Source organism: Cricetulus griseus, chromosome 4 (assembly GCF_003668045.3).
Source record: "Cricetulus griseus strain 17A/GY chromosome 4, alternate assembly CriGri-PICRH-1.0, whole genome shotgun sequence".
In the NCBI taxonomy this organism is placed as follows: domain Eukaryota; kingdom Metazoa; phylum Chordata; class Mammalia; order Rodentia; family Cricetidae; genus Cricetulus; species Cricetulus griseus.
The window spans coordinates 160,485,920-160,504,612 of NC_048597.1; the positions used below are offsets into that span (position 1 = coordinate 160,485,920).

General features: G+C 45.9%; 1 protein-coding gene across 2 annotated transcripts in view; it reads right to left on the reverse strand.

Moving 5' to 3' along the window:
* The window catches only part of Zbtb16 (zinc finger and BTB domain containing 16), a 179,150-nt gene that overhangs the window by 54,332 nt on the left and 106,125 nt on the right, over positions 1-18,693 (reverse strand). Inside the window, exon 3 of one of the 2 annotated variants that reach the window (XM_035444652.1) lies at positions 7,607-7,693. The exons of the other annotated variant lie outside the window; for it this stretch is intronic. Within the exon in view, the coding sequence (XP_035300543.1) occupies positions 7,607-7,693 (87 nt within the window). The remainder of the gene's footprint in view (positions 1-7,606; positions 7,694-18,693) is intronic. 2 annotated transcript variants of the gene reach the window in all.

Genomic DNA, 18,693 nt, shown 5'->3' on the forward strand with positions numbered 1-18,693 from the left:
TCACCATTATGAGTTACATCCACACAGCACCTGGCATATCCAGAATAACACTCCCTCCAAAACTCAGAGAGTGAATGAAGGAATAATGGGACAAAACAACCTGGATCACCTCCTCTGATTGACAGGAAATGAGCCTGTCAACACAGAGGATCTTCTAAAGCAGGCTGTGGCAGAAGAATCTAAAACTTCTTGGGGGCAAGTTCATGTTTTAATTCTGTGTACCCATAAAGGCAAAACCCAGGAATGGTCTCTAGTCATCTTTTGTCTGCTTTTCTCTTTCATTATGAAGAAAGGGTAGGATGGGGTAGAAAGTCTGAGGAGAAGCAGGAGATTCAGAACATCTAGGTGCCGGAGGAGGGCAGATGTGAGATGTCACCAGGAAACTCTTGTTTTCCTGATTCCTCAATGGCATTACCCTGGCCTCCCCTGAGATGTGATGGGGACATGCCTGGTGCTGCTTGAGGCTGGAACACTTGGTTAATCCTGGCCCCTGGTTCTGCATTAGTTTAGTCTTGTTTACCTAAGGCAGGGCAATGGTAGCACTGGACATTCCAGGCCCTGGGTTCTTCATGTCTATCAATCTGCCACATGACTTTCTTCAGAGTGTAGAAGTCCTTGTGCTCTTACTCCTCTCATGTGCTATAGTGGTTGTGGGCTTGACCGGCATGTTAGAGCTGATGTCTTGGCCGGAGGACATAAGTAGGATCCTAGAAGTCTCTACCGCCAATTTGGGAAAGCAGCTGATGTAGTCAGTTTCCATATCACCATCACTATGGACATAGCCCTTCCACTTTCCACCTACCTAGTGAGAGGATAAGGGCTCTCCATCTCTAATAAGACTTGGATGACACACTAGCAGTGTCTACCGCTACCATTTCCTGAACGCAAGCCCTCTGCTGAGTGCTTCCGTGGATTATCAGATCAAATCCTCATGATACACCATACACAGCAAGCACCACATGTTTCTGATACTGTGGTGAGCAAACTGACTTAAAGGAGTTAAACAACCAAGATGATAAAATGCATAAACGACAAAGCTAAGACTGTGTGACACCAGATCCAAAGTTCTGGGCCACCATGCACTAGCATCCCAAACTCTGCCCTTAAGACTTTTAAGGCTCATGTAGTCTGGAGGGGCCCTTTCCTCTGTAGTGTGCTACGTGATCCTGTACCACTCACTAGGACCCACGCTTTCTGAGAAAGCAATTTTTTTTTCCAGAGGTCACCCTACTCACCCCTCTGCTTCTAGTATGTGTACCATGTCCACCCATCCTGCTCCTTGTCTCTGTCTCTCAGCCTGGCTGCCACACAGACCAGCCTTGACCCCAGTTCCTCCATTTTCACACCAAAATAGGCAGAGTTCCATGTGAATGGCCAGAACTGAAGGGAATCTTCATGGTCTCCTCTGTAACAGTGCCCGCCTTCTCCCTGGGACATAATGCAGACTGTCCCAGCCACGCCCTTTAAGCCCAGCAGCCAAGACAGCACCTCTGCCCTCTTTTTACCACCATCCAGCATTGTCTGTTGCCCCTAGGCCTGTTCAGGTCTCAGGAGGGAATGTACAGTGGCTGGAACAACATTATGATTTGTAAAACCCACTCCTAATTAGTTTGACTTTGAATAAAGAGGGTAATTATTTTTAAATTTATTAACTGCTGCCTGGCCGGAGAAGTTTCCAGATCAAATGACAAGGAGAGGCTATTTCTGCTCAGTGATGTAGCAATTTATATTACTGATCGGTCATTAAAACCTCGGGCACAAAACAACTTGTGTTTCTTGAGCCAAGATAGTGTCCATGTGTCAAATTTCAAACCCAGAGTATAAATTAAGCCATTAATGGTATTTATCAGTTTATCTGGACATAAAGAACTACTTATTAATTTAAGATGGTCCTGCTACTGAACCCAGGAGGTGCCCCGGGTGTGCATATGAATGTGCACACCCATGCATGTGTTTTCTCACTCTAGTTTGACTGAACAGGGTAAAAAAAGAAAAAAAGAAAAAAAAAAAACTTCTGATGTGTAAATGAAGCACGAGCCTCCCGGGAGCTGCCTGGCTGTTAATTCTTCCCTGCTCTGCAACCCAAACATTTTGGAAGCAGCAGTGTTTTGCAGTATGTATCTGTCATAATATAAAAGGTGTAAAATGATCTCTGTTTATCTCCTCAAAGTCTTTGCTGTACCCAAACAGAAAACCAGAATGTGACAACAAAGCCAGAGCCCAGCCCCACCATAAGGATGGCCTCCCTGAAACGCCAGCCTGAGCCCATGGAGATCTCGGGGAGGGGTGTGGGGGGTGTCATGTGCACCAGGATAGGAATCCAGGCTAAGTGGAGTCAAAAGGGGGAGAGGTGATGTTACCATCTGCTTAGCTGACACTGGAATTGCAGCTACTTTCTCCTGGATTCAGTTTTGGGGCTCAGTAATTACCTGCAGGACATACATATCTCCCATCCCACATAGTACCCTATGCTAGCTGTTACATCCCTTGGAGCCCTTGGTCAGGGAATGTCCAGGCCAATCTGAATCAGGGAAATTATATCCTTCCACAAGATAAAGATGTGGGTATCAGAAGGTTGGGAATTCTTAGTTAAGTGGGTCAGGACAGAGCCACGAATTAAATGACAGAACAGGCTCTCCCTGACCTGTCCAAGCCACAGGCTCACAGACAGTGTGGCGTGCCACAGTGAGGGCAGCTGAGGATTTATGGGGAGAGCACTAAAGTTGGACTTGGGACAGGTTTCAGCTCTGGACTTCCTGATAGGTACCTTCTAGCCTCCACTTTCTTATCTGTAAAATTGGTCTGCTAAGGTAGGTGATTGATAAACTGATGTATTAAAAGTATCAAGTGACACAGCAGTATTGTACTGTCCCCAGGGTCTCCATTCCTCCTCCTCTCCAGATCCCTTTTCCATTCTCCTGGTAGCTCTCTGGCTTGTCTGTCTCTTGTGGCATCATCATCATCATTGTTCTTCTTCTTATTATTATTAATTATTATGACAGGGTCTCTCTATGAAGTCCTGGCTGTCCTGAAACTCACTACATAAACCAGGCTGGCATTAAACTCACAGAGATCCACCTTCCTCTGACTCCCAAGTGCTGGGATTAAAAGTGTGTGCCACCATACCCAGCCAGTATTATTTTTAACATTCCCTTGGAACTCCTCTCCTGGGCCCCTGTGTGAGTGAGTGTGTGTTTGTGTGTGTGTGTGTGTGTGTGTGTGTGTGTGTGTGTGTGTGTGTATGTGTGTGTGACGGGGTCTTGTATATAGTATTAGCTGGAAATGATCTTGAACTTGAAATGATCCACCCGCTTCCACCTCTGGAGATCCTGGGATTATAGGCATGCACCACCATGCTCCACGTAGGTGGTGTTGGGTGGGGATGGAACCCAGGGGTTCACACTGCCAGGAAACATTCTAGCAACCGAGGCCCAGCTCTGGCTCCTGAGGCCTCCTTTCTAAAACAGAGATGCTAAATGGCACTCACATGTTCTTTCATTGACATTAGAGCAGCCTGAGGGGTATAGCAGGGTTTGACAGGAAGTACCTATCACTAGTGATGCAGGAGCCCTGCCATGCAGCAGGAAGATACTCTGGAGTGATGCAGACTGCCACACTGAGTACCTGTTCTATGCTAGGAAGTAACTGACGCTCTTCTGGGGTTGTTTTCCCATAGCCTACACCCAGCTTCTACCCTGGCCTTTCATCTCAATTGTTTCACTTTCCACCCTTGTCAGAGCTTAGTTTTCTCAATCTTCACTGAGGAAGTCACATGTGGTCTACTAAACAACCATCACTTTGTCTTCACATAGCTGACTTCTCTCAGATGGAGCCTCTCTCTGTTGGCAGAAAGCCACAAGGTCTCTGAGAGAAAGCAAAGTTCACAGACCATGCTTGGGTCTCCAGTGTTCTTGGAATATGGCCGTGCTGTTACCACCTACTAGACACGTGCCAGGGCCACAGCAGGTAATCAGTGAGCACCTGGGTCTGTCTGAGAGCAACCAACAGAGTCCTGGAGTTCAGGACTCTGCTTCCCCAGCCCCAGGCTTAGAAGGAAGCTTGCTTCCGCTACTTCGAATTTGGTGCAGATGGACAGAGTGAAGCTACCTGAAAAAGTCAAAATTACTCTCAGCCATCCTAGGTCAGAATTCCCAGAGTGGGATTCCTGAGTCTGTGTAGTCTAGCAATAAGAAAATGGCACTAGAATCCAACCCAGTCTTCCTTGGATCCTCTAGGCACTGTGGTTGCTTGTCTCCAAGATGGCCACCACTAATTTCTCTTTCCCTACAGGTTCTCACCACTTCCCCATTGAGAAGGGAAATCTAGGTTTCTACTCCTTTAAATCTGGGGGTGACCTGTGACAATATTAAACAGCAAAATAGAGCAGAGGTGAGACTATGTTTCAAGTTGTTTTCCCAGCTTGTAATAGAGCTGGCATTGTGTGCTTTCTGGGCTCCTGTAGCCTGAGTTATTGTCTTCTACAGAAACAGGCAGAGGCTGCTCTACTGCTGACAGGCCACGTTGGAGGAGTCCTAAGTCAGGTGTGTAAGTGGAGAAGTCACCATGACACACACCTGGACTACTCAGAGGGTGCCAGCCCCAGCTATCAGCCAATGGCAGCCACAAGGAAGTCAAAGCGAAAACCACCCAGCTGAGCCCAACCATCCTTCAGAACACTTGGTTTCTCTAAGGGGCTACTGGAGTGGTGTCTTACACAGCAGCTAACAGCTGGAACATTCTCTATGGTCAACTCCCAATACAAGTGCACTTCCACATGTATAAGTTAAGTCACTAACACTCAAAATCTTCCAGTGGAAACTAGGGATGTGGCTCAGTGTGGTGTGCATACCTAGCAAGCATGAGGTCCTGAGTTTTATCTCCAGAGTTCTCCCCAAGAGTCCCCCAACAGAGTGTCTTTCCCTTCTCTCTTCAAGCTTGTGTGTGTATATAGATATACATGTATTTATATATCTGTATTTATCTATCTATGAAAATACATGAGGTGGCATGTGTGGACTACCAGTTAGTCTTCCTGACAATGTCAGATTACATATGCACACACATACATATTCACTCAGCTTTAAAACCTATGTTACACATGACATGCAATGTATCTATACTTTCAAAGTATACAGTTTAATGGATTTTAATATATTGTATAATCATCACCACAGTCAATTATAGAATGTGATTGTCTTCCCCCAAAGAAACTTTGTATCCCTCAGCTGTCAATATCTACTTATCCCCAGTATCTGAGCCTGTGGTATTTACTAATAATTTCCAATGCCTGTACAGATTTGCCCATTCTAGACATATGTAAATATAAATGGAGTCCATATAATACATGGACTTTTCTGTTTGGCTTCTTTCAATGAATGTTTTTAAAGGTTTAGCCATGCTATAGCATGTATCAATACTTCAATCCTTTTTTTCAACCAAACCTCATTCATTGCATGTGTATTCCTAGTATTTTGCTTGTCTGTATGTTGACTGACATTGGGTTACTTCCACTTGACTGACATTATGGATACTTATATTCAAGTTTCTGTATGGACATACATTTTCATCTCTCTTGGTAGACAGAAAGAAGTAAAACTGCTGTGTCATCTGGTGATTCTATGTTTAAACATCATAAGAGCTTCCAGGTGGTTCTTCAAAGTGGCTGTGCCCGCCTCTACCTTCCCTCCGGTAACATTTGAGGGTTTTGGTTTTCCCCGCATCTTCATCTCTCTTTTTGGAGAGTCACATCCTGGTGAGTGAGTGGTACCTCACTGTGGTTTCATCTGCATCTCTCAGGCAGCTAATAACATGGAGTATCTTTTTATGTGCACTTTGGCTATGTCTATCTTTGGAGTTATGTGCCATTTCCTTTACTTATTTTCTACTTTAGTTATTAGTATTGTATTCTCAGCTTGTAAGAGCCCTTTATATTTTCTAGCTGTAAGTTTAACACATGATCTGCAAATATTTCCCCGCTCCTTGTGATAGTTAATCTTCAGTGTCAACATGACTGGATTTGCAATCATCTGGGAGACACACTTCTGGACATGAGAAGCTGTGTCCAAAGAGGTTTACCTGAGGAGGGACATGACAGACTTGTAACTTCAGTGAGCCAAAATCCACCCTTCCATCCTTAAACTGCTTGTTGTCACTGATAAAATGAAACAACTAACTAACATGCTCCTCAGAAGAACTGTTAGCAAATACAAAATAAAGCCCAAATTCTAGGGTTGAGAGACCTGCCTTGTTTCCATGCTCATTGGCCACTTTGCTCTCTGTCCCGCCCACTGTTCTTCTGAACATATGAGGCTCACCTGGCCTCAAGGCCTGTGGGGCATCTGAGTGGCTCATCCTTCATCTCAGGCATCTGCTCAGATGTCACCTTGTCAAAGAAGCCTTCGTCCATGGCCACTTTATCTGAAATCCCACTTTTCTTCCTCTCATTTTCTCCCACTCACCTGCTTTAGTTTTTCTTGGCTGCACCCACTTTAATTTGACATTGTGTCATATGCTGTGGCTTATACTCAATGTCCCAGCAGCAACTCCAGTGCCATGAGAGTCAGGATTGTCTCTCTCATATGCTTCTGTATCCTAAATGCCTAAATGTCCCCACTTTACAATAAACATTTGTTAAATTGTGTCAGTCAACTTCTATTCATTAAATACTTACTATGAGCCACTTTGTGAAGAACTTCAGGTAAAATATTTTTATTTAATCCCCACAAAACACTGTTTGAGTGATCCATACTGTCATTTGCTCCACTTTTATAATCAATGGGGACACCCAAATGAAAAAAGTTAAGTAATTAATCCACAGTTCCATTTAGGAACTGCCCCAGTCCGTATGAAATCCAGGCAGTCCAACCTCTGAACTGTCACATTTATCCCCTGTTCCTGACTTCAGCAAGCTTCTGCCCTCTTTTAAGACTTATTTTCTTCATTTGTGACTTAAGAGTAGCTTACAGGCTTCCTGACAGACTAGCCAAGAGGGATCATGGAAAGCAAACAGAATGGTGCCTCTACATGGTAAGCAACCAAACAGTGTGAATCCTGGCCAAGAAGGCAACAGGGCTGTCAATCATAGTCATGAGATGATGCTGATTCTGTGAAATCTGCACTGTGGAATCAAATAGAGCTCTATCTCTGCCAGTTAATACTGTTCAAATACATCCCTGTGTGGAGATGGATGTGTTAGAGATGATGACTCAACCTGTTACAGCAGAGAGGATCAGACAGTGTAGCAACATCAGGGTTTCTGCATTTCACCAGACAGAGTGTGAAGAGGTTTCTGACCAATAGCTAGGGGAACAGATACTTAGGCAACACCACAGACTCCCCAGGGCCTTAGCAAGAACACACAAAGACACCTGGAGAAGATGGAGGCTCAGTGGCTCGTTATTGGCCTAACTCAGTTCTCACAGGGAACTGTCCTATCTGTAACCCTTGCCCAGCCCCATGGAAAGGGGTCAACACAAGCCTATTCCCATCCACAAAGACTCTGGACATGATGATACCATGTTGTCAGGATGAGAATGGCACCAAATCCCCAGACCTCCTTTGTACTAAGATACTGGGCAGTCTGGAGAATGGAGTCAGGGACACTCACCAGTATGGGTCTGTCTGTGTGTCTCCAGAGCATCCTCCTTTGAGAACTGGGCACCACACTGATCACACACAAAGGCTTTGGCACCCGCTGAAAGAAAGAAATGTCTAACATTAGAACCATAGTCCACAGGGTGGAATGCATTTGGGTAGTAGGGAAGTGGCAGGGATACAGGATTCTGAGTCAGAGATAATCCATAACCTCAGTAGCTAGCCCAGATCTACCTTGGACAGGTGACTGCTCACCCAGGTCTCTGGAGGAGAAGAAATAAAATCAGCATGGTCCAGACAAAACTAAGAGTCTAGGTAAGATGTCTCATGAAGATGAAAGGCCAGTTCAGTTGGGTGGATGGATAGGAGCAAAAGATACCAACAAGGAGGGACATCAGTTGCCTTGTATTTCATAGAAAAATACTTATATCTACACACCCTCTGAGTCAGTGTGTGCAAAATTAATTCACTGGTGACTCTCTAACTGCCCCTTGCATGTGGCCACTTAACACCCCTGCAGAATTTCCCAGTACTTTGAGGATTTTGCCCAAACTCCTTCCTAGGATGCACACAGCTCTTGGTGGCGTGCTGTCTTTCATGCTTCATTTTCCACACCTCTCTCCCCTCTAGTCAGAGTAGGCTGTGGTGGCTCTCTGAAGGGGCTGCCTTCCCCCTCATCACTGCATTTCCTTCTACAGCTCCTCTGCCTCTCTGCATCCCTTAGGCCTTCAATCCCTAGACATCACTGAGGTCTCAGCTCTGATACCCGTGCCTTCACAGCTGAGCAAGGTGACATTTTTCTCTGGCCACACCATCCTTCGAGCCCAACTCTTTGGGAAACCATTATCATCCTGTCTACAGCACTGTCCACCTGATTCATGGTGGGAGCCTCTGACAACCCAAACTCCATCAGTATTCTCAGAGCCAACATGAGCCATACTCAAAGCTCAAAGCAACAGTGTCACCAGGTCAATGTAAAACAGCATCACATCACTTGCTCAGTAGTCTTCTGCATCTCATCTAAGGGTCGTCGTCTCAAGTCTTGGTGCTTTTTCTTCAAAATGTCTTTACTGTGGACATCTCTGTTGTGTAGGGAAAATCCTCGTTTATCCCAACCTTTGCAGTATCATGCCTGGACCACTGGAAGACTCAGGGTTGGATTTAGGTTGTCTGATCCTCCCTTGAAGGCCGTATAATTTCTCATACTTCTTTATGTAAGAGACTTGCAATCTGTGCTGGTTCTCAGTTCCTTCATTTTGCCATAACCTGGCCCAGCGAGCCAAGCAACTCCATAGCCAGACTGTCCCTTAGCACCTTTTGTAGGCATTGCCTGGCTCCCCATTATGTGTCTGTCCTAGTCTCACTCCTGTTTATTCCATGCCATTTCACGTTCAAGACCATGCACCAAGGGCATACCCTCCAGACCTCACTGCTCTGCCTCTTCCAACCTGCCCTGTACCATTCATTGTGACTGAGCTCTTCCTTCTGTGTGCCTGGGGCAGGGGTCTTACCAGTACCTTACAGCCTTGTAAGTGTTAGACGATTCTTTGCACATTTGTAAACCCGGCTGCTGTTTTCAATCCACCTAGGATTTTCCATAGATTTACTATATATTGGGCAGGATGCTAAAAGCTGAATATGTATTGCTTCATCAAGTCCTAACAATAACATTTGGAGTATTCACCCCTACCACCCTCCATTTAGCAGATGGATAACCACCAGCTCAGAGAGGTTAAGGATGTGCCAGCTGTCACACAGAACAGAGGGTAGACACAGATGTAAATCTCAACAGCCTGACTCTACAACTCTTAATCCTCCTTATTTTCAGGTTTTTCAGGGTTCCATCTGCAAGGATGCCTTATGGATAACTAGGCCACCTCCCCTCTCTTTTCTAAATACTCATCCAGTTACCCATTTCATGTATCGGGGCTTCATGTCAGGTTGCATTTGGAAAAAAAATCATTCTAGTACTTTATTTTAAACAAATCTGAGGATGGACATGATTGTGCACATCTGTAATCCCAGCAGCCAGGAAAATGAAACAAGGATCACAAGTTCAAGCCCAGCCTAGGCTACATGGTGGGTTCCAGGTCAGCCTTGGCTACAAAGAAAGATCTTGTCACATAAAAAAGTTTGAAAATCCATGCCTCAAGGAATATAGATCAAGTTACAGAGACTTAAACACCAAAGAACAGTTTTTGTCAATGAAGAGTATAAGGACTACAGAGTGTGATGACCCCAGTCTCATTGACACCTGTACTCCCATCGACCTACAGGCTATGTATACCCTAGTATGTGTTCAGCACAGGAGTTGGCTGGATAAATGTGAGGGAAAGCACTCCAGGGCAGATATGAAATTGCTTTTCCTGAAGAGACTTCAAAATAATTAGAATCATCTGCCTCGGGTGACTGTGGCTGAGTTTCATCTGGAGGCAGGAGGAAGCCTACGACAACCTCTGGGTGTCCCTGAAAGCCACAGGGTATCCTTAGGCCAAGCACCTGGCCCATGGCTTACAGAGCTTTGAAAATGAAGCCAAGAAAATCTCTACAGGGACGGTGGCAAAGCTGTGTCTGTGTGTTTGGAGGTGACAGATAGGACCACTTTCATCCATGTTCAGGGGAAGGGATACATTGGAAATGCTTCAAAAAGCAGAGAAGGTCAGGATCGGGGAGCTGGGCTGGATGCAGTTCCAGCTCCCTCACAATGAGCAACTTCCCCTTGGCCTGAATCATTAACCACCAATGATTTTTGGTGGATTTGTGAGGGATCTGATTCTCTTTGGTTCTTCTATCTGTTCTCACAACTCCCCAAAGAAGACTGGGAGGGGCAGGCACCTCATGGGCTCGGCCACTGCTTTGGAGCCCTGTTATCACAATCGAGTTAGGAGCCCAATAGTGCTGTAAGCTTCAAAGAGACGTGGTGTGGAGAGGTTCTTAGAAACAGCCATCAATGGGGCTGTGAGTAGCGTTTCACTTTCATGGCAGAGAAAGGGAGGGAGGAAATGAAGGGCGAATGTACACCAACACCCAGGGTTCAGAGGAAGATAAAAACAGACCAGCACACATCTACCAAAAGACTGCTTCCCCAATCCCAGCCTGACCACATCTTCAATGTCACCTTCATTCCACACTGGCTTAAGTCATGATATTAAGCTCAGCATGTGAAAAGTCCCTCTCCCCAGAGGACTCTGGGTCAGCCTCCATGGTCCACTTGGATACCACAGATGATGGCTCTCACTGCTGGCTCCCATTCATGAAGCCCCAGTATTCCTTCCATGCCTGCCCAGAGACACTCACATCCTGAGACTCTGCAGGGCGAGGAACTAAGAGCAAAGTGGACACCAGATGAAATCCCCTCTCCCAAGAAGGCTGTACATTAAATTGTCTCTGGAATGTCTGGCTCAGAGGCAGAAATATTTGGCAGCCCTGAAATTAAAAGTGATAAATTTCCTCACCAAGCTTTGATCGATAATAGAGGCCTCATCTGTTAATCAATGAGACAGTCTCTGGCTGTTTACTGTGCATATGCTGTTCACTGCCGCCTTTGGTATGATGTCAGCTTTGCATTCAAAGCAACTCAAATGTGTATAAAACCAAACAGCCATTCCTGAAATGCATTACAGTGACATCATCCAGCCCCGATACATTTAGAAGCATCAATGGAAAGGCTGGGGGTAGAGTGTCGAAGGTGGCCATGCCAGCTGAAAGAGGGTGGGTGTTTATGAGCCTAGCAGTGATACTTACCCACACACAATGCCCTGGGGGCTCATCACAGAGTCATAAAAACTCCAGGGACACAGCTCCAAGATGGTCATGACTGTCATAGCCTTCCCAACACGAGGCTGCTTCATGGATACCCATCAATAAAAGCAGAAGATAACAACAGTGTCCTCATGGAGCTTATAATCAAGATGTAAATGCACTTTTTTTAAAAAACCAAAACAAAATAAGCCAGGTAGTAGTTTGTAGCAGAGAGACAGCTGGTGAGGGGGATAAAGGGCAGGGCTGCTGTTTTTTTGGGGGGGGATCAGAGCAGCAGCCTCAGATGAGTTTGTGGAGAAAATGGAGGAGAGGAGGCAGAAAAAAACAAGACCACTGTCATGGAATATCCTCTTGGCAAAGTAGGAACAAGGAGACCAGGGTGGATAGAAACTGGGGTCAGTGAGAGGAGTGGCAGATGGAGTTGAGAAAAGGACCACTTGGAGACAGAGATGTTAAACAGAAGAGGGAGAGGAACAGGAAGGACAGGGAGCTGGCCCCATCCAATCCTTTCTATCAATCACAGTGAACCAAGGAGACCTGGGGTCCAGGCCTGAGCCAGACACTTGATACTGTAGATATCACACCAGACTCAAGTCTTCTCGCCTCAGTCAACCTACAGCTCTCTGGCTACAAAATGGGATTGGCCATTATCTGTCTAGTACTCTTTATATTTTTAAAGTGCATTTTCATTTATTATGTGGGGTGGGGCATGCTTTCATCATGTATGTGGGTTACAGGGATAGAACTCAGGTCCTCAGGTTTGGTGGTAAGTCCCTTTATCCAATATACCATCTCACTGACCCCTGTGTTGTGTCTTTGAGGCAGATGCCAAATATTAATAAATACAAAACTCTTTGATGCTGGAAAATCACTGATGTTATTAATACCCCCCCCAAAGGGGTTACATTGTGGTTAAGAGCTTGGGAACTGGGTCCAACAGAGTAGTGCTGATCTTGGCCTCTAGAGGAACTCAGTAGCTCCGACACTCAGGAAGCTATCTAACCACGAGCATGCCATCTCATCTGTAAAATGGGATCCAGAAGAGTGGTTCCCCCAGACAGCTAACCATAGAGTCAAGTGCACAGCATCCTGATTGGGTAGAGACAGAGGACCAGTAAACAGCAGCTACCCCATCAGTGCCACCCAGTATTCCTTTAAAACACCGCCTTTGTGCAATTAAAGTATGATTGATTTTACTGAGATTCAATGCACTGTTATTTGAGGGTCATTTATCTTGTATAAAGTGAGTCTCACATTTGTAAAGACATATTTCAACACACACACACACGCACACACACACACACACACACACACACACACATATACCTTCCTCGTCCTCTTGATTTAAAAATGAGTGATTGTTTTGTTGAGGGGAACAGAAAAATCTGCCATAGGACCAATATGTCAGCATCAACAGCAATTCAGTTACCCAGCTCTTAAATCTTCCAGGAATGAGCCCCTGGAGCCCCCTGCAATGGGCCTGTTTCCGGGTTCTGCTCTGTCTTCCCCAGCACATTGGAAGTTCTATGGGAGTAGACAGGTATAAAACTGGCCTGAGAAGGAGACAGTGGGCATTCAGAGCTCTGCCAAGTTATTGCCTGGGGGTGGCAGAGTCCTGACTCTACACCTTCTGGGTTCTCTACGACCCCTTTGTAGAAACTATAGGACATGCTTTCTCTCTGGGACTCAGGAAGCTCACAGGAAAGGAAGAAAAGTGGGGTTCCCATTTCTCTAGGCCCACTGTGTACCCCACAGCACCAAGCCCTTCCCTTCAGTATACACTGAGCCTCCCATCTCCAGGCAGACTTCCCTTGGGAGGCCAGGATGGACATTCATTGTCTGGCAGTGATTTGCTTTGTGGGACACCCTCACCCCTAAGTTTATCTGAAGGTCAATAAGCCTGACAGTTAGAGACAGACAAACAGACATTCTTGCCCCTGCTAGATTACCTCACATCCCAGAGCCCAAGGAAGTTCTCAGTATCACAATGAAGTATAGAGAGTTGCCAGAACAGAGTCACTTTCTCCCACTGTGCCCTGACTTCCTGGTACTACCCAGGCTAGACAGAGGCCACATGTAGATGGTTGCACAATCAGGTAAAGGTTTGGTGAGAAGAAAAGATGTAGACACTACAGCCTGGTTGAGGCTGGAGCTGGTCTAAGGTTTCAGCAAGGAGGAAGAGGGTATCCCACCCCCAACTCCCTGGCTCACAGAATTCAAACCAAAACCAGCAGAGGCACTAGCAAAAACATAAAAGTTATATCTAAATGTAGGATTCCACTGACAACAGAGCTGAGGCCCAGTGGAAGCCATGACACTCCCCAGAGTGGCCTCCTCCTCTGGCCTAGTCTTCTTGACAAAAGTATAGAACCTCCTCCCTTGTCTTCCTAACCAGAAATGAGGCTGGGAGTAGGGGTATGGGCAGGTCCTAGGCATACAGAAATTAATAGAAGATACTACACACAATCCAATACAGAGGGATGTCTCTCTAGGGAAGCAAAGGCAGAAGAAGCCAAAAGAAAAGAAAAAAAATTCAAAGATTCCTCCCTCTTCAAAGCCTTCCCAACCCCCAAGCTAATAATAATAAAAAAGGAACCGCTGGGGGCGGGGGCGGGGACACCTAGTGTCTTGCCAGCATCTGATGTTGAGTGGTGTGTCCTTTTTTTTTTTTTAATTCCCTGCGATTTTAAAATAAACATCTTGAATGTTCTGATGAGATATGCATGCCTGCTTACATAAGGAAGTACAGAGTGTACCAAAACAGCAGACCCAAAAAAAGCATAAGCTGTCAGAACAATGAGTGCAGACTCGGGCATTTTACAACAGGCCACGGTGTACAGTTTTATTTACAGTACCTCTTATCAGACAGAGAACAGCACACTGGCTGCCAGTTCCAAAGGCCAGCACTGCGTGTTCCTTCCCTCAAGGAGCTATGTACTCCTGAAGAGAGCTGCCTGCAGCCTCAGGCCCTCTTTGGTTCTCCCCAGCTCTCATCTTTTTCTTTTATCAACAACAACAACAACAACAAAAAACTGGAAAGGATCAGTTTCTATAAGGGACACAGGACAGGAAAGAGGGAACAGTTGGGCAGATGTCACTGAACGGGAGGCCAGCAGTCCTGGGGTGGTCCAGGATATAGTTCTAAGGTGTTACAGCTGACACTGCAGTGAGGACACTGGCCTCATTCACTGTAGAACAGGGGGCAGAGAGGCCAGAGATGCAATGTCCCAAATCAAAGGAAGGGTGCAGAAAGCCAGAGGCCTATAGGCATGGGAGGGTATCCAGTGAGCTAAGGGTGGCCATGTGTAGGTTCAACTGTTGATGTGGGTAAAGGTGGGTAACTTGTGGATGGCTCAGGGAACACTCTGCACAAGATGAGGCTTTGGGGTGGGTTGGGGGCACCAGCAAGGTATTGCTAGATATGAGAGAACACCCAACTAAGGCCCTATAATAGTTGGAAGAGTAGCATGGTGCCCAGTGAGCCTCAGATTTTGCAGGAATCATATAGTCTCTGTCCCAGGTCCCATAGGAAGAACAACACTTTGTCTTGAATTCTTCCCACCTGAATCAGAAAGGCTTTGAAAGAACTTCTGCCACAGTTCTCAGCATTAGAGTCTGGCTGGGTGGTGCCCTCCATAATCTCAGCACTTTGGAAGTAGAGACACGAGGATCAGGAGTTCAAGGCTGACTTTAGCTGCATGAGACTCTCCTTGCATGAGGCTTAGAAACATAGCCTCCACCACATACACAGTGGAGAGCTGAGTAGAAATGTCACTAAAGTATGCATTCTAGAATCAAGGAAGCCTAAGTTCAAGTCACAATTCTACCATCCCTAGCCATCGCCCTGAATGAGTGAGTTGTTTCCTGTGTGATTAAGGGACAGCTAATTTAAATTACACATGTAAAGTCTTTATCACCACACATGCATATTGTAACTACATGATAAATATTAGATATCATCAACATCAATATATCTTCCATTAGATTCCCCAAAGTTAATATATAAGATGCATAAAACAAATAAGTGCATGCAAGGGACATAGTGTAACATTTAGAATACATATTCCAATCCCAGAAAAGTGAAAAGAAAAAGAAAGGAGAAAAGTAGTTCACTCCAGTAATCTTCATTCCGCAGAAGTTAAGGAAAGACAGGTGCCACTTAGCAGTGTGATTCTCAGGGGATCCCAGTACAAAGCAGCAGTTATAAGGACAGACCAAGTCTGGGAGGTCAAGGGCAAGGTGCCTCTCCAGTCCATTCCCATCATCATTCATGGACAATTCTTAACAGCATCATTAGCCACCCAGAAGGTAACACAAAAATCCAGTGACGCTGAATTATTTCAAAGAAAATCCAAGTCTGAGGGTAAATCGATTATAGTTACACACACACACACACACACACACACACACACACACACACACACACACACACACCATCCTCAAATCTAAGAGTGCTTATTTGGAGGGTCTTACTTGACTACAGTCTCTGGTCCCCCTAGCAACTTCCATGACTGGGCAATCAAAGCACCCCAGTGAACAGCACAAGAGCCTACAAATGCGTCCTACTATAATAAGGGCTGTGAAGAAAGAGACTTTCCTTCACATATGTTATACTAATGAGGACCAAGGCTGATGATCAAGCCTGGGGAAGTCCTACAGTGCTGTGGCGCTAGGTTCCTCTTATTGTTAGTGGTACAGGATGAACTCTGAAGCCTTGCATCTCTCTTTTAAAGAGCACTGTTCACCGTCACACAATAGTTTAAATGAGAAACTGTGAATAAGAACCTGATGCATAATAAGAGCCCAAGTCACCATCAGTAGGGTGGTTACAGACTAATTTCATGTCCTAAAGCTGATGAGTAACAGCTCCCACCCAGGTTGGTGTCTCCCCATGCATCCCCAACTCCTGAGGGAAGGGCCCATTATAAAAGTGAATGGCCTGGCTAGATGAGACACTATCTTGATGCTCTTGAATACATACCCTACTGCTTGGGAAGGAAGGCAAAGCCACACTTACAGAGAGCATAGTAAATTACCAGCTTAAGAACAACTAAGATGTTTCCAAAAGCATAAAGGAAATGCACTCAGGGTCTTTGACTGTCACTACCTGAGCTGTGTAACCATGGGTGAGCCTTGCCTATCCCTAGGTAAATCACAGGTTTTAAAGGGGGGGGGAGGGAGGGAGAACTGAATGGAGTGGGGCAGGCAGAGAAGCATCTGGAAGGTCACACCAAAGCAAGTTTCCATGCTTACAAAAGGGAACATGACTGCTCACAGCTTGGCACTGGGAAGGCTGGTGCTGGCTGCATCTAGCAAGGGCAGGCTGCCTCCTTTAAGCAGGGACATCTCTCTGGTGAAAATACCCTGTGTTCCCTCAGGTGGCCTGATGGAGCAGAGTTCGATGTTGGAGCAATCATTAGCCAGGGTCCATAATGCACCAAAAACGCCACACTGGAGGCTGAGTCCTGAGCCCCAGGGACAGTCAGCATTTGGGTGTTCAGAGCGTTTTGGTCTAAAGGAGTTGGCATTGCCACCTGGCTAGGTTCTTTTGTAAAGCCAGGGAAATAACAATGGGAATTTCAGCCATTTTATGGGATACAAGAACTCAAACTCTACACATCTTCCTTGCTGACTTGACTTTCAGATGTTCAGCTAAGAGTTCTGGCACCAAGCAACCTCAAAGTTCTGTCTTTTACCTGAGCCTTGGACCTCCTCTTATCTTTAAAGGCCACACTCCTCAGATGGCTTGGTCCCAGGCTGCCATCCTAGATGCATAATACGAGCACATGAATACCCTGCACACATAGACCATACTTCCCAGGGTTATCTTCAGCTTCACAAGGCTTCTTGGACAGTAGGAAAAACAAAACAAAACAAAACAAGAACCAGCTAGCTGTGGTGGTACATGCCTTTAATCCCAGCACTTGGAGGTAGAGGCTGTGAAGGAGCTCTGAATTTGAGGCCAGCCTGGTCTATACAGTAAAACCCTGTCTCAAGACAGACAGAGAGAAAGAAAGAGAGAGGTAGGGAGGCAGAGAGAGAGAGAGAGAGAGAGAGAGAGAGAGAGAGAGAGAGAGAGAGAGAGAGAGAGAGAGACCCCAGATGCCATGCTAGGATTGGGGTCATGGCTACCCTATAAAGCTTCAAGCTTGTGCCTGCCACTGCCACTGCATGGTCCCTTCATCCCCTGACACTACTACTGAGTACCGAGTTTGGACTTATCTCCTGAGGGTGGGAAGCCTCCCTCCATCAAGAGCATTCTGATCCTTCCTTTTTTCAGGCTGTTCCTTCTTTTCTAACCAAGGAGAACGCCCTGTCTTCTCAAAATGGATAGATCTCTTTGGGATCACCATGCAGGTATATCTCTCATCACCTCGATTTCAAGACCCCCCCCCCCAATTCTCTCCCTACTCCAGCCACCTTTCCAATGCCACTTGAAACTTGTGGTGTGTGTGTGTGTGTGTGTGTGTGTGTGTGTGTGTGTGTGTGTGTGTGTGTGTACCCACGTGCTAAATTTCCCTTAAGTAGTAATCATATTTCAACACTCACCAAGACACAGTCTTTCTAAGGACTTCAAACACTGAAACAAGTGGGACCACTACCACACAGATAGAGAAGCTATTTGCCAGGGCTCAGCAGGCCAGTTCTGCATTATCCCTTTGAGTGTAAGCTGTACAAGCCCCCAAAGGTAGAGGTTCTCATCTAGAAATGCCACATGGGAATCCAAGCTCTCCCAGGTGTCCAGGCCAGGATGTCTCCTCCGATAGTCTCCTCTTGGTTCTATGGAAGCAAAATGCCCTGCCACAAGAAGCAATAGTATTCAAAGAAGAGAAATGGGCTCTCACGTTAGCAAATGACAGCATTCTCCAAAGACTAAAACAGACATGGTTTTCTTGGCTGACCTTCAGTTACCAAGAAGTCCTTTTGTCTCACTCTTCCTGGGCATCCTTGTTACCTTAAGGCTTTGTTGAAAGCATCCTCCCTCTTGGCTGCCCCACCCCCACCTTCCTCTGCATATCCCTCTGAGAACACCCCCATTTCTCACTGCCCTAATTGAACCCCTTTACCTATAACATTATAACAGGCTAAGGGCTCTAAATAGGTAAAATTTCCATCCTAAAATCTGGACCTGCCAATCATTTAGAATTAATACCCTCATTCTCTTTCCCCACCCCCTCTCTCCTGGTGGATTCTTCAAATAAATCAAGAAGCAACCAGGCCGGCCACCTTATCTGCTGTGACGACACTTTAGATGACAGCTGAGAAGTCCCTCCACCTGATTGCCTTGCCTCTATTCTCACCACCCCATCTCAGACCCCATGCCCAAGGGCCTGCCAT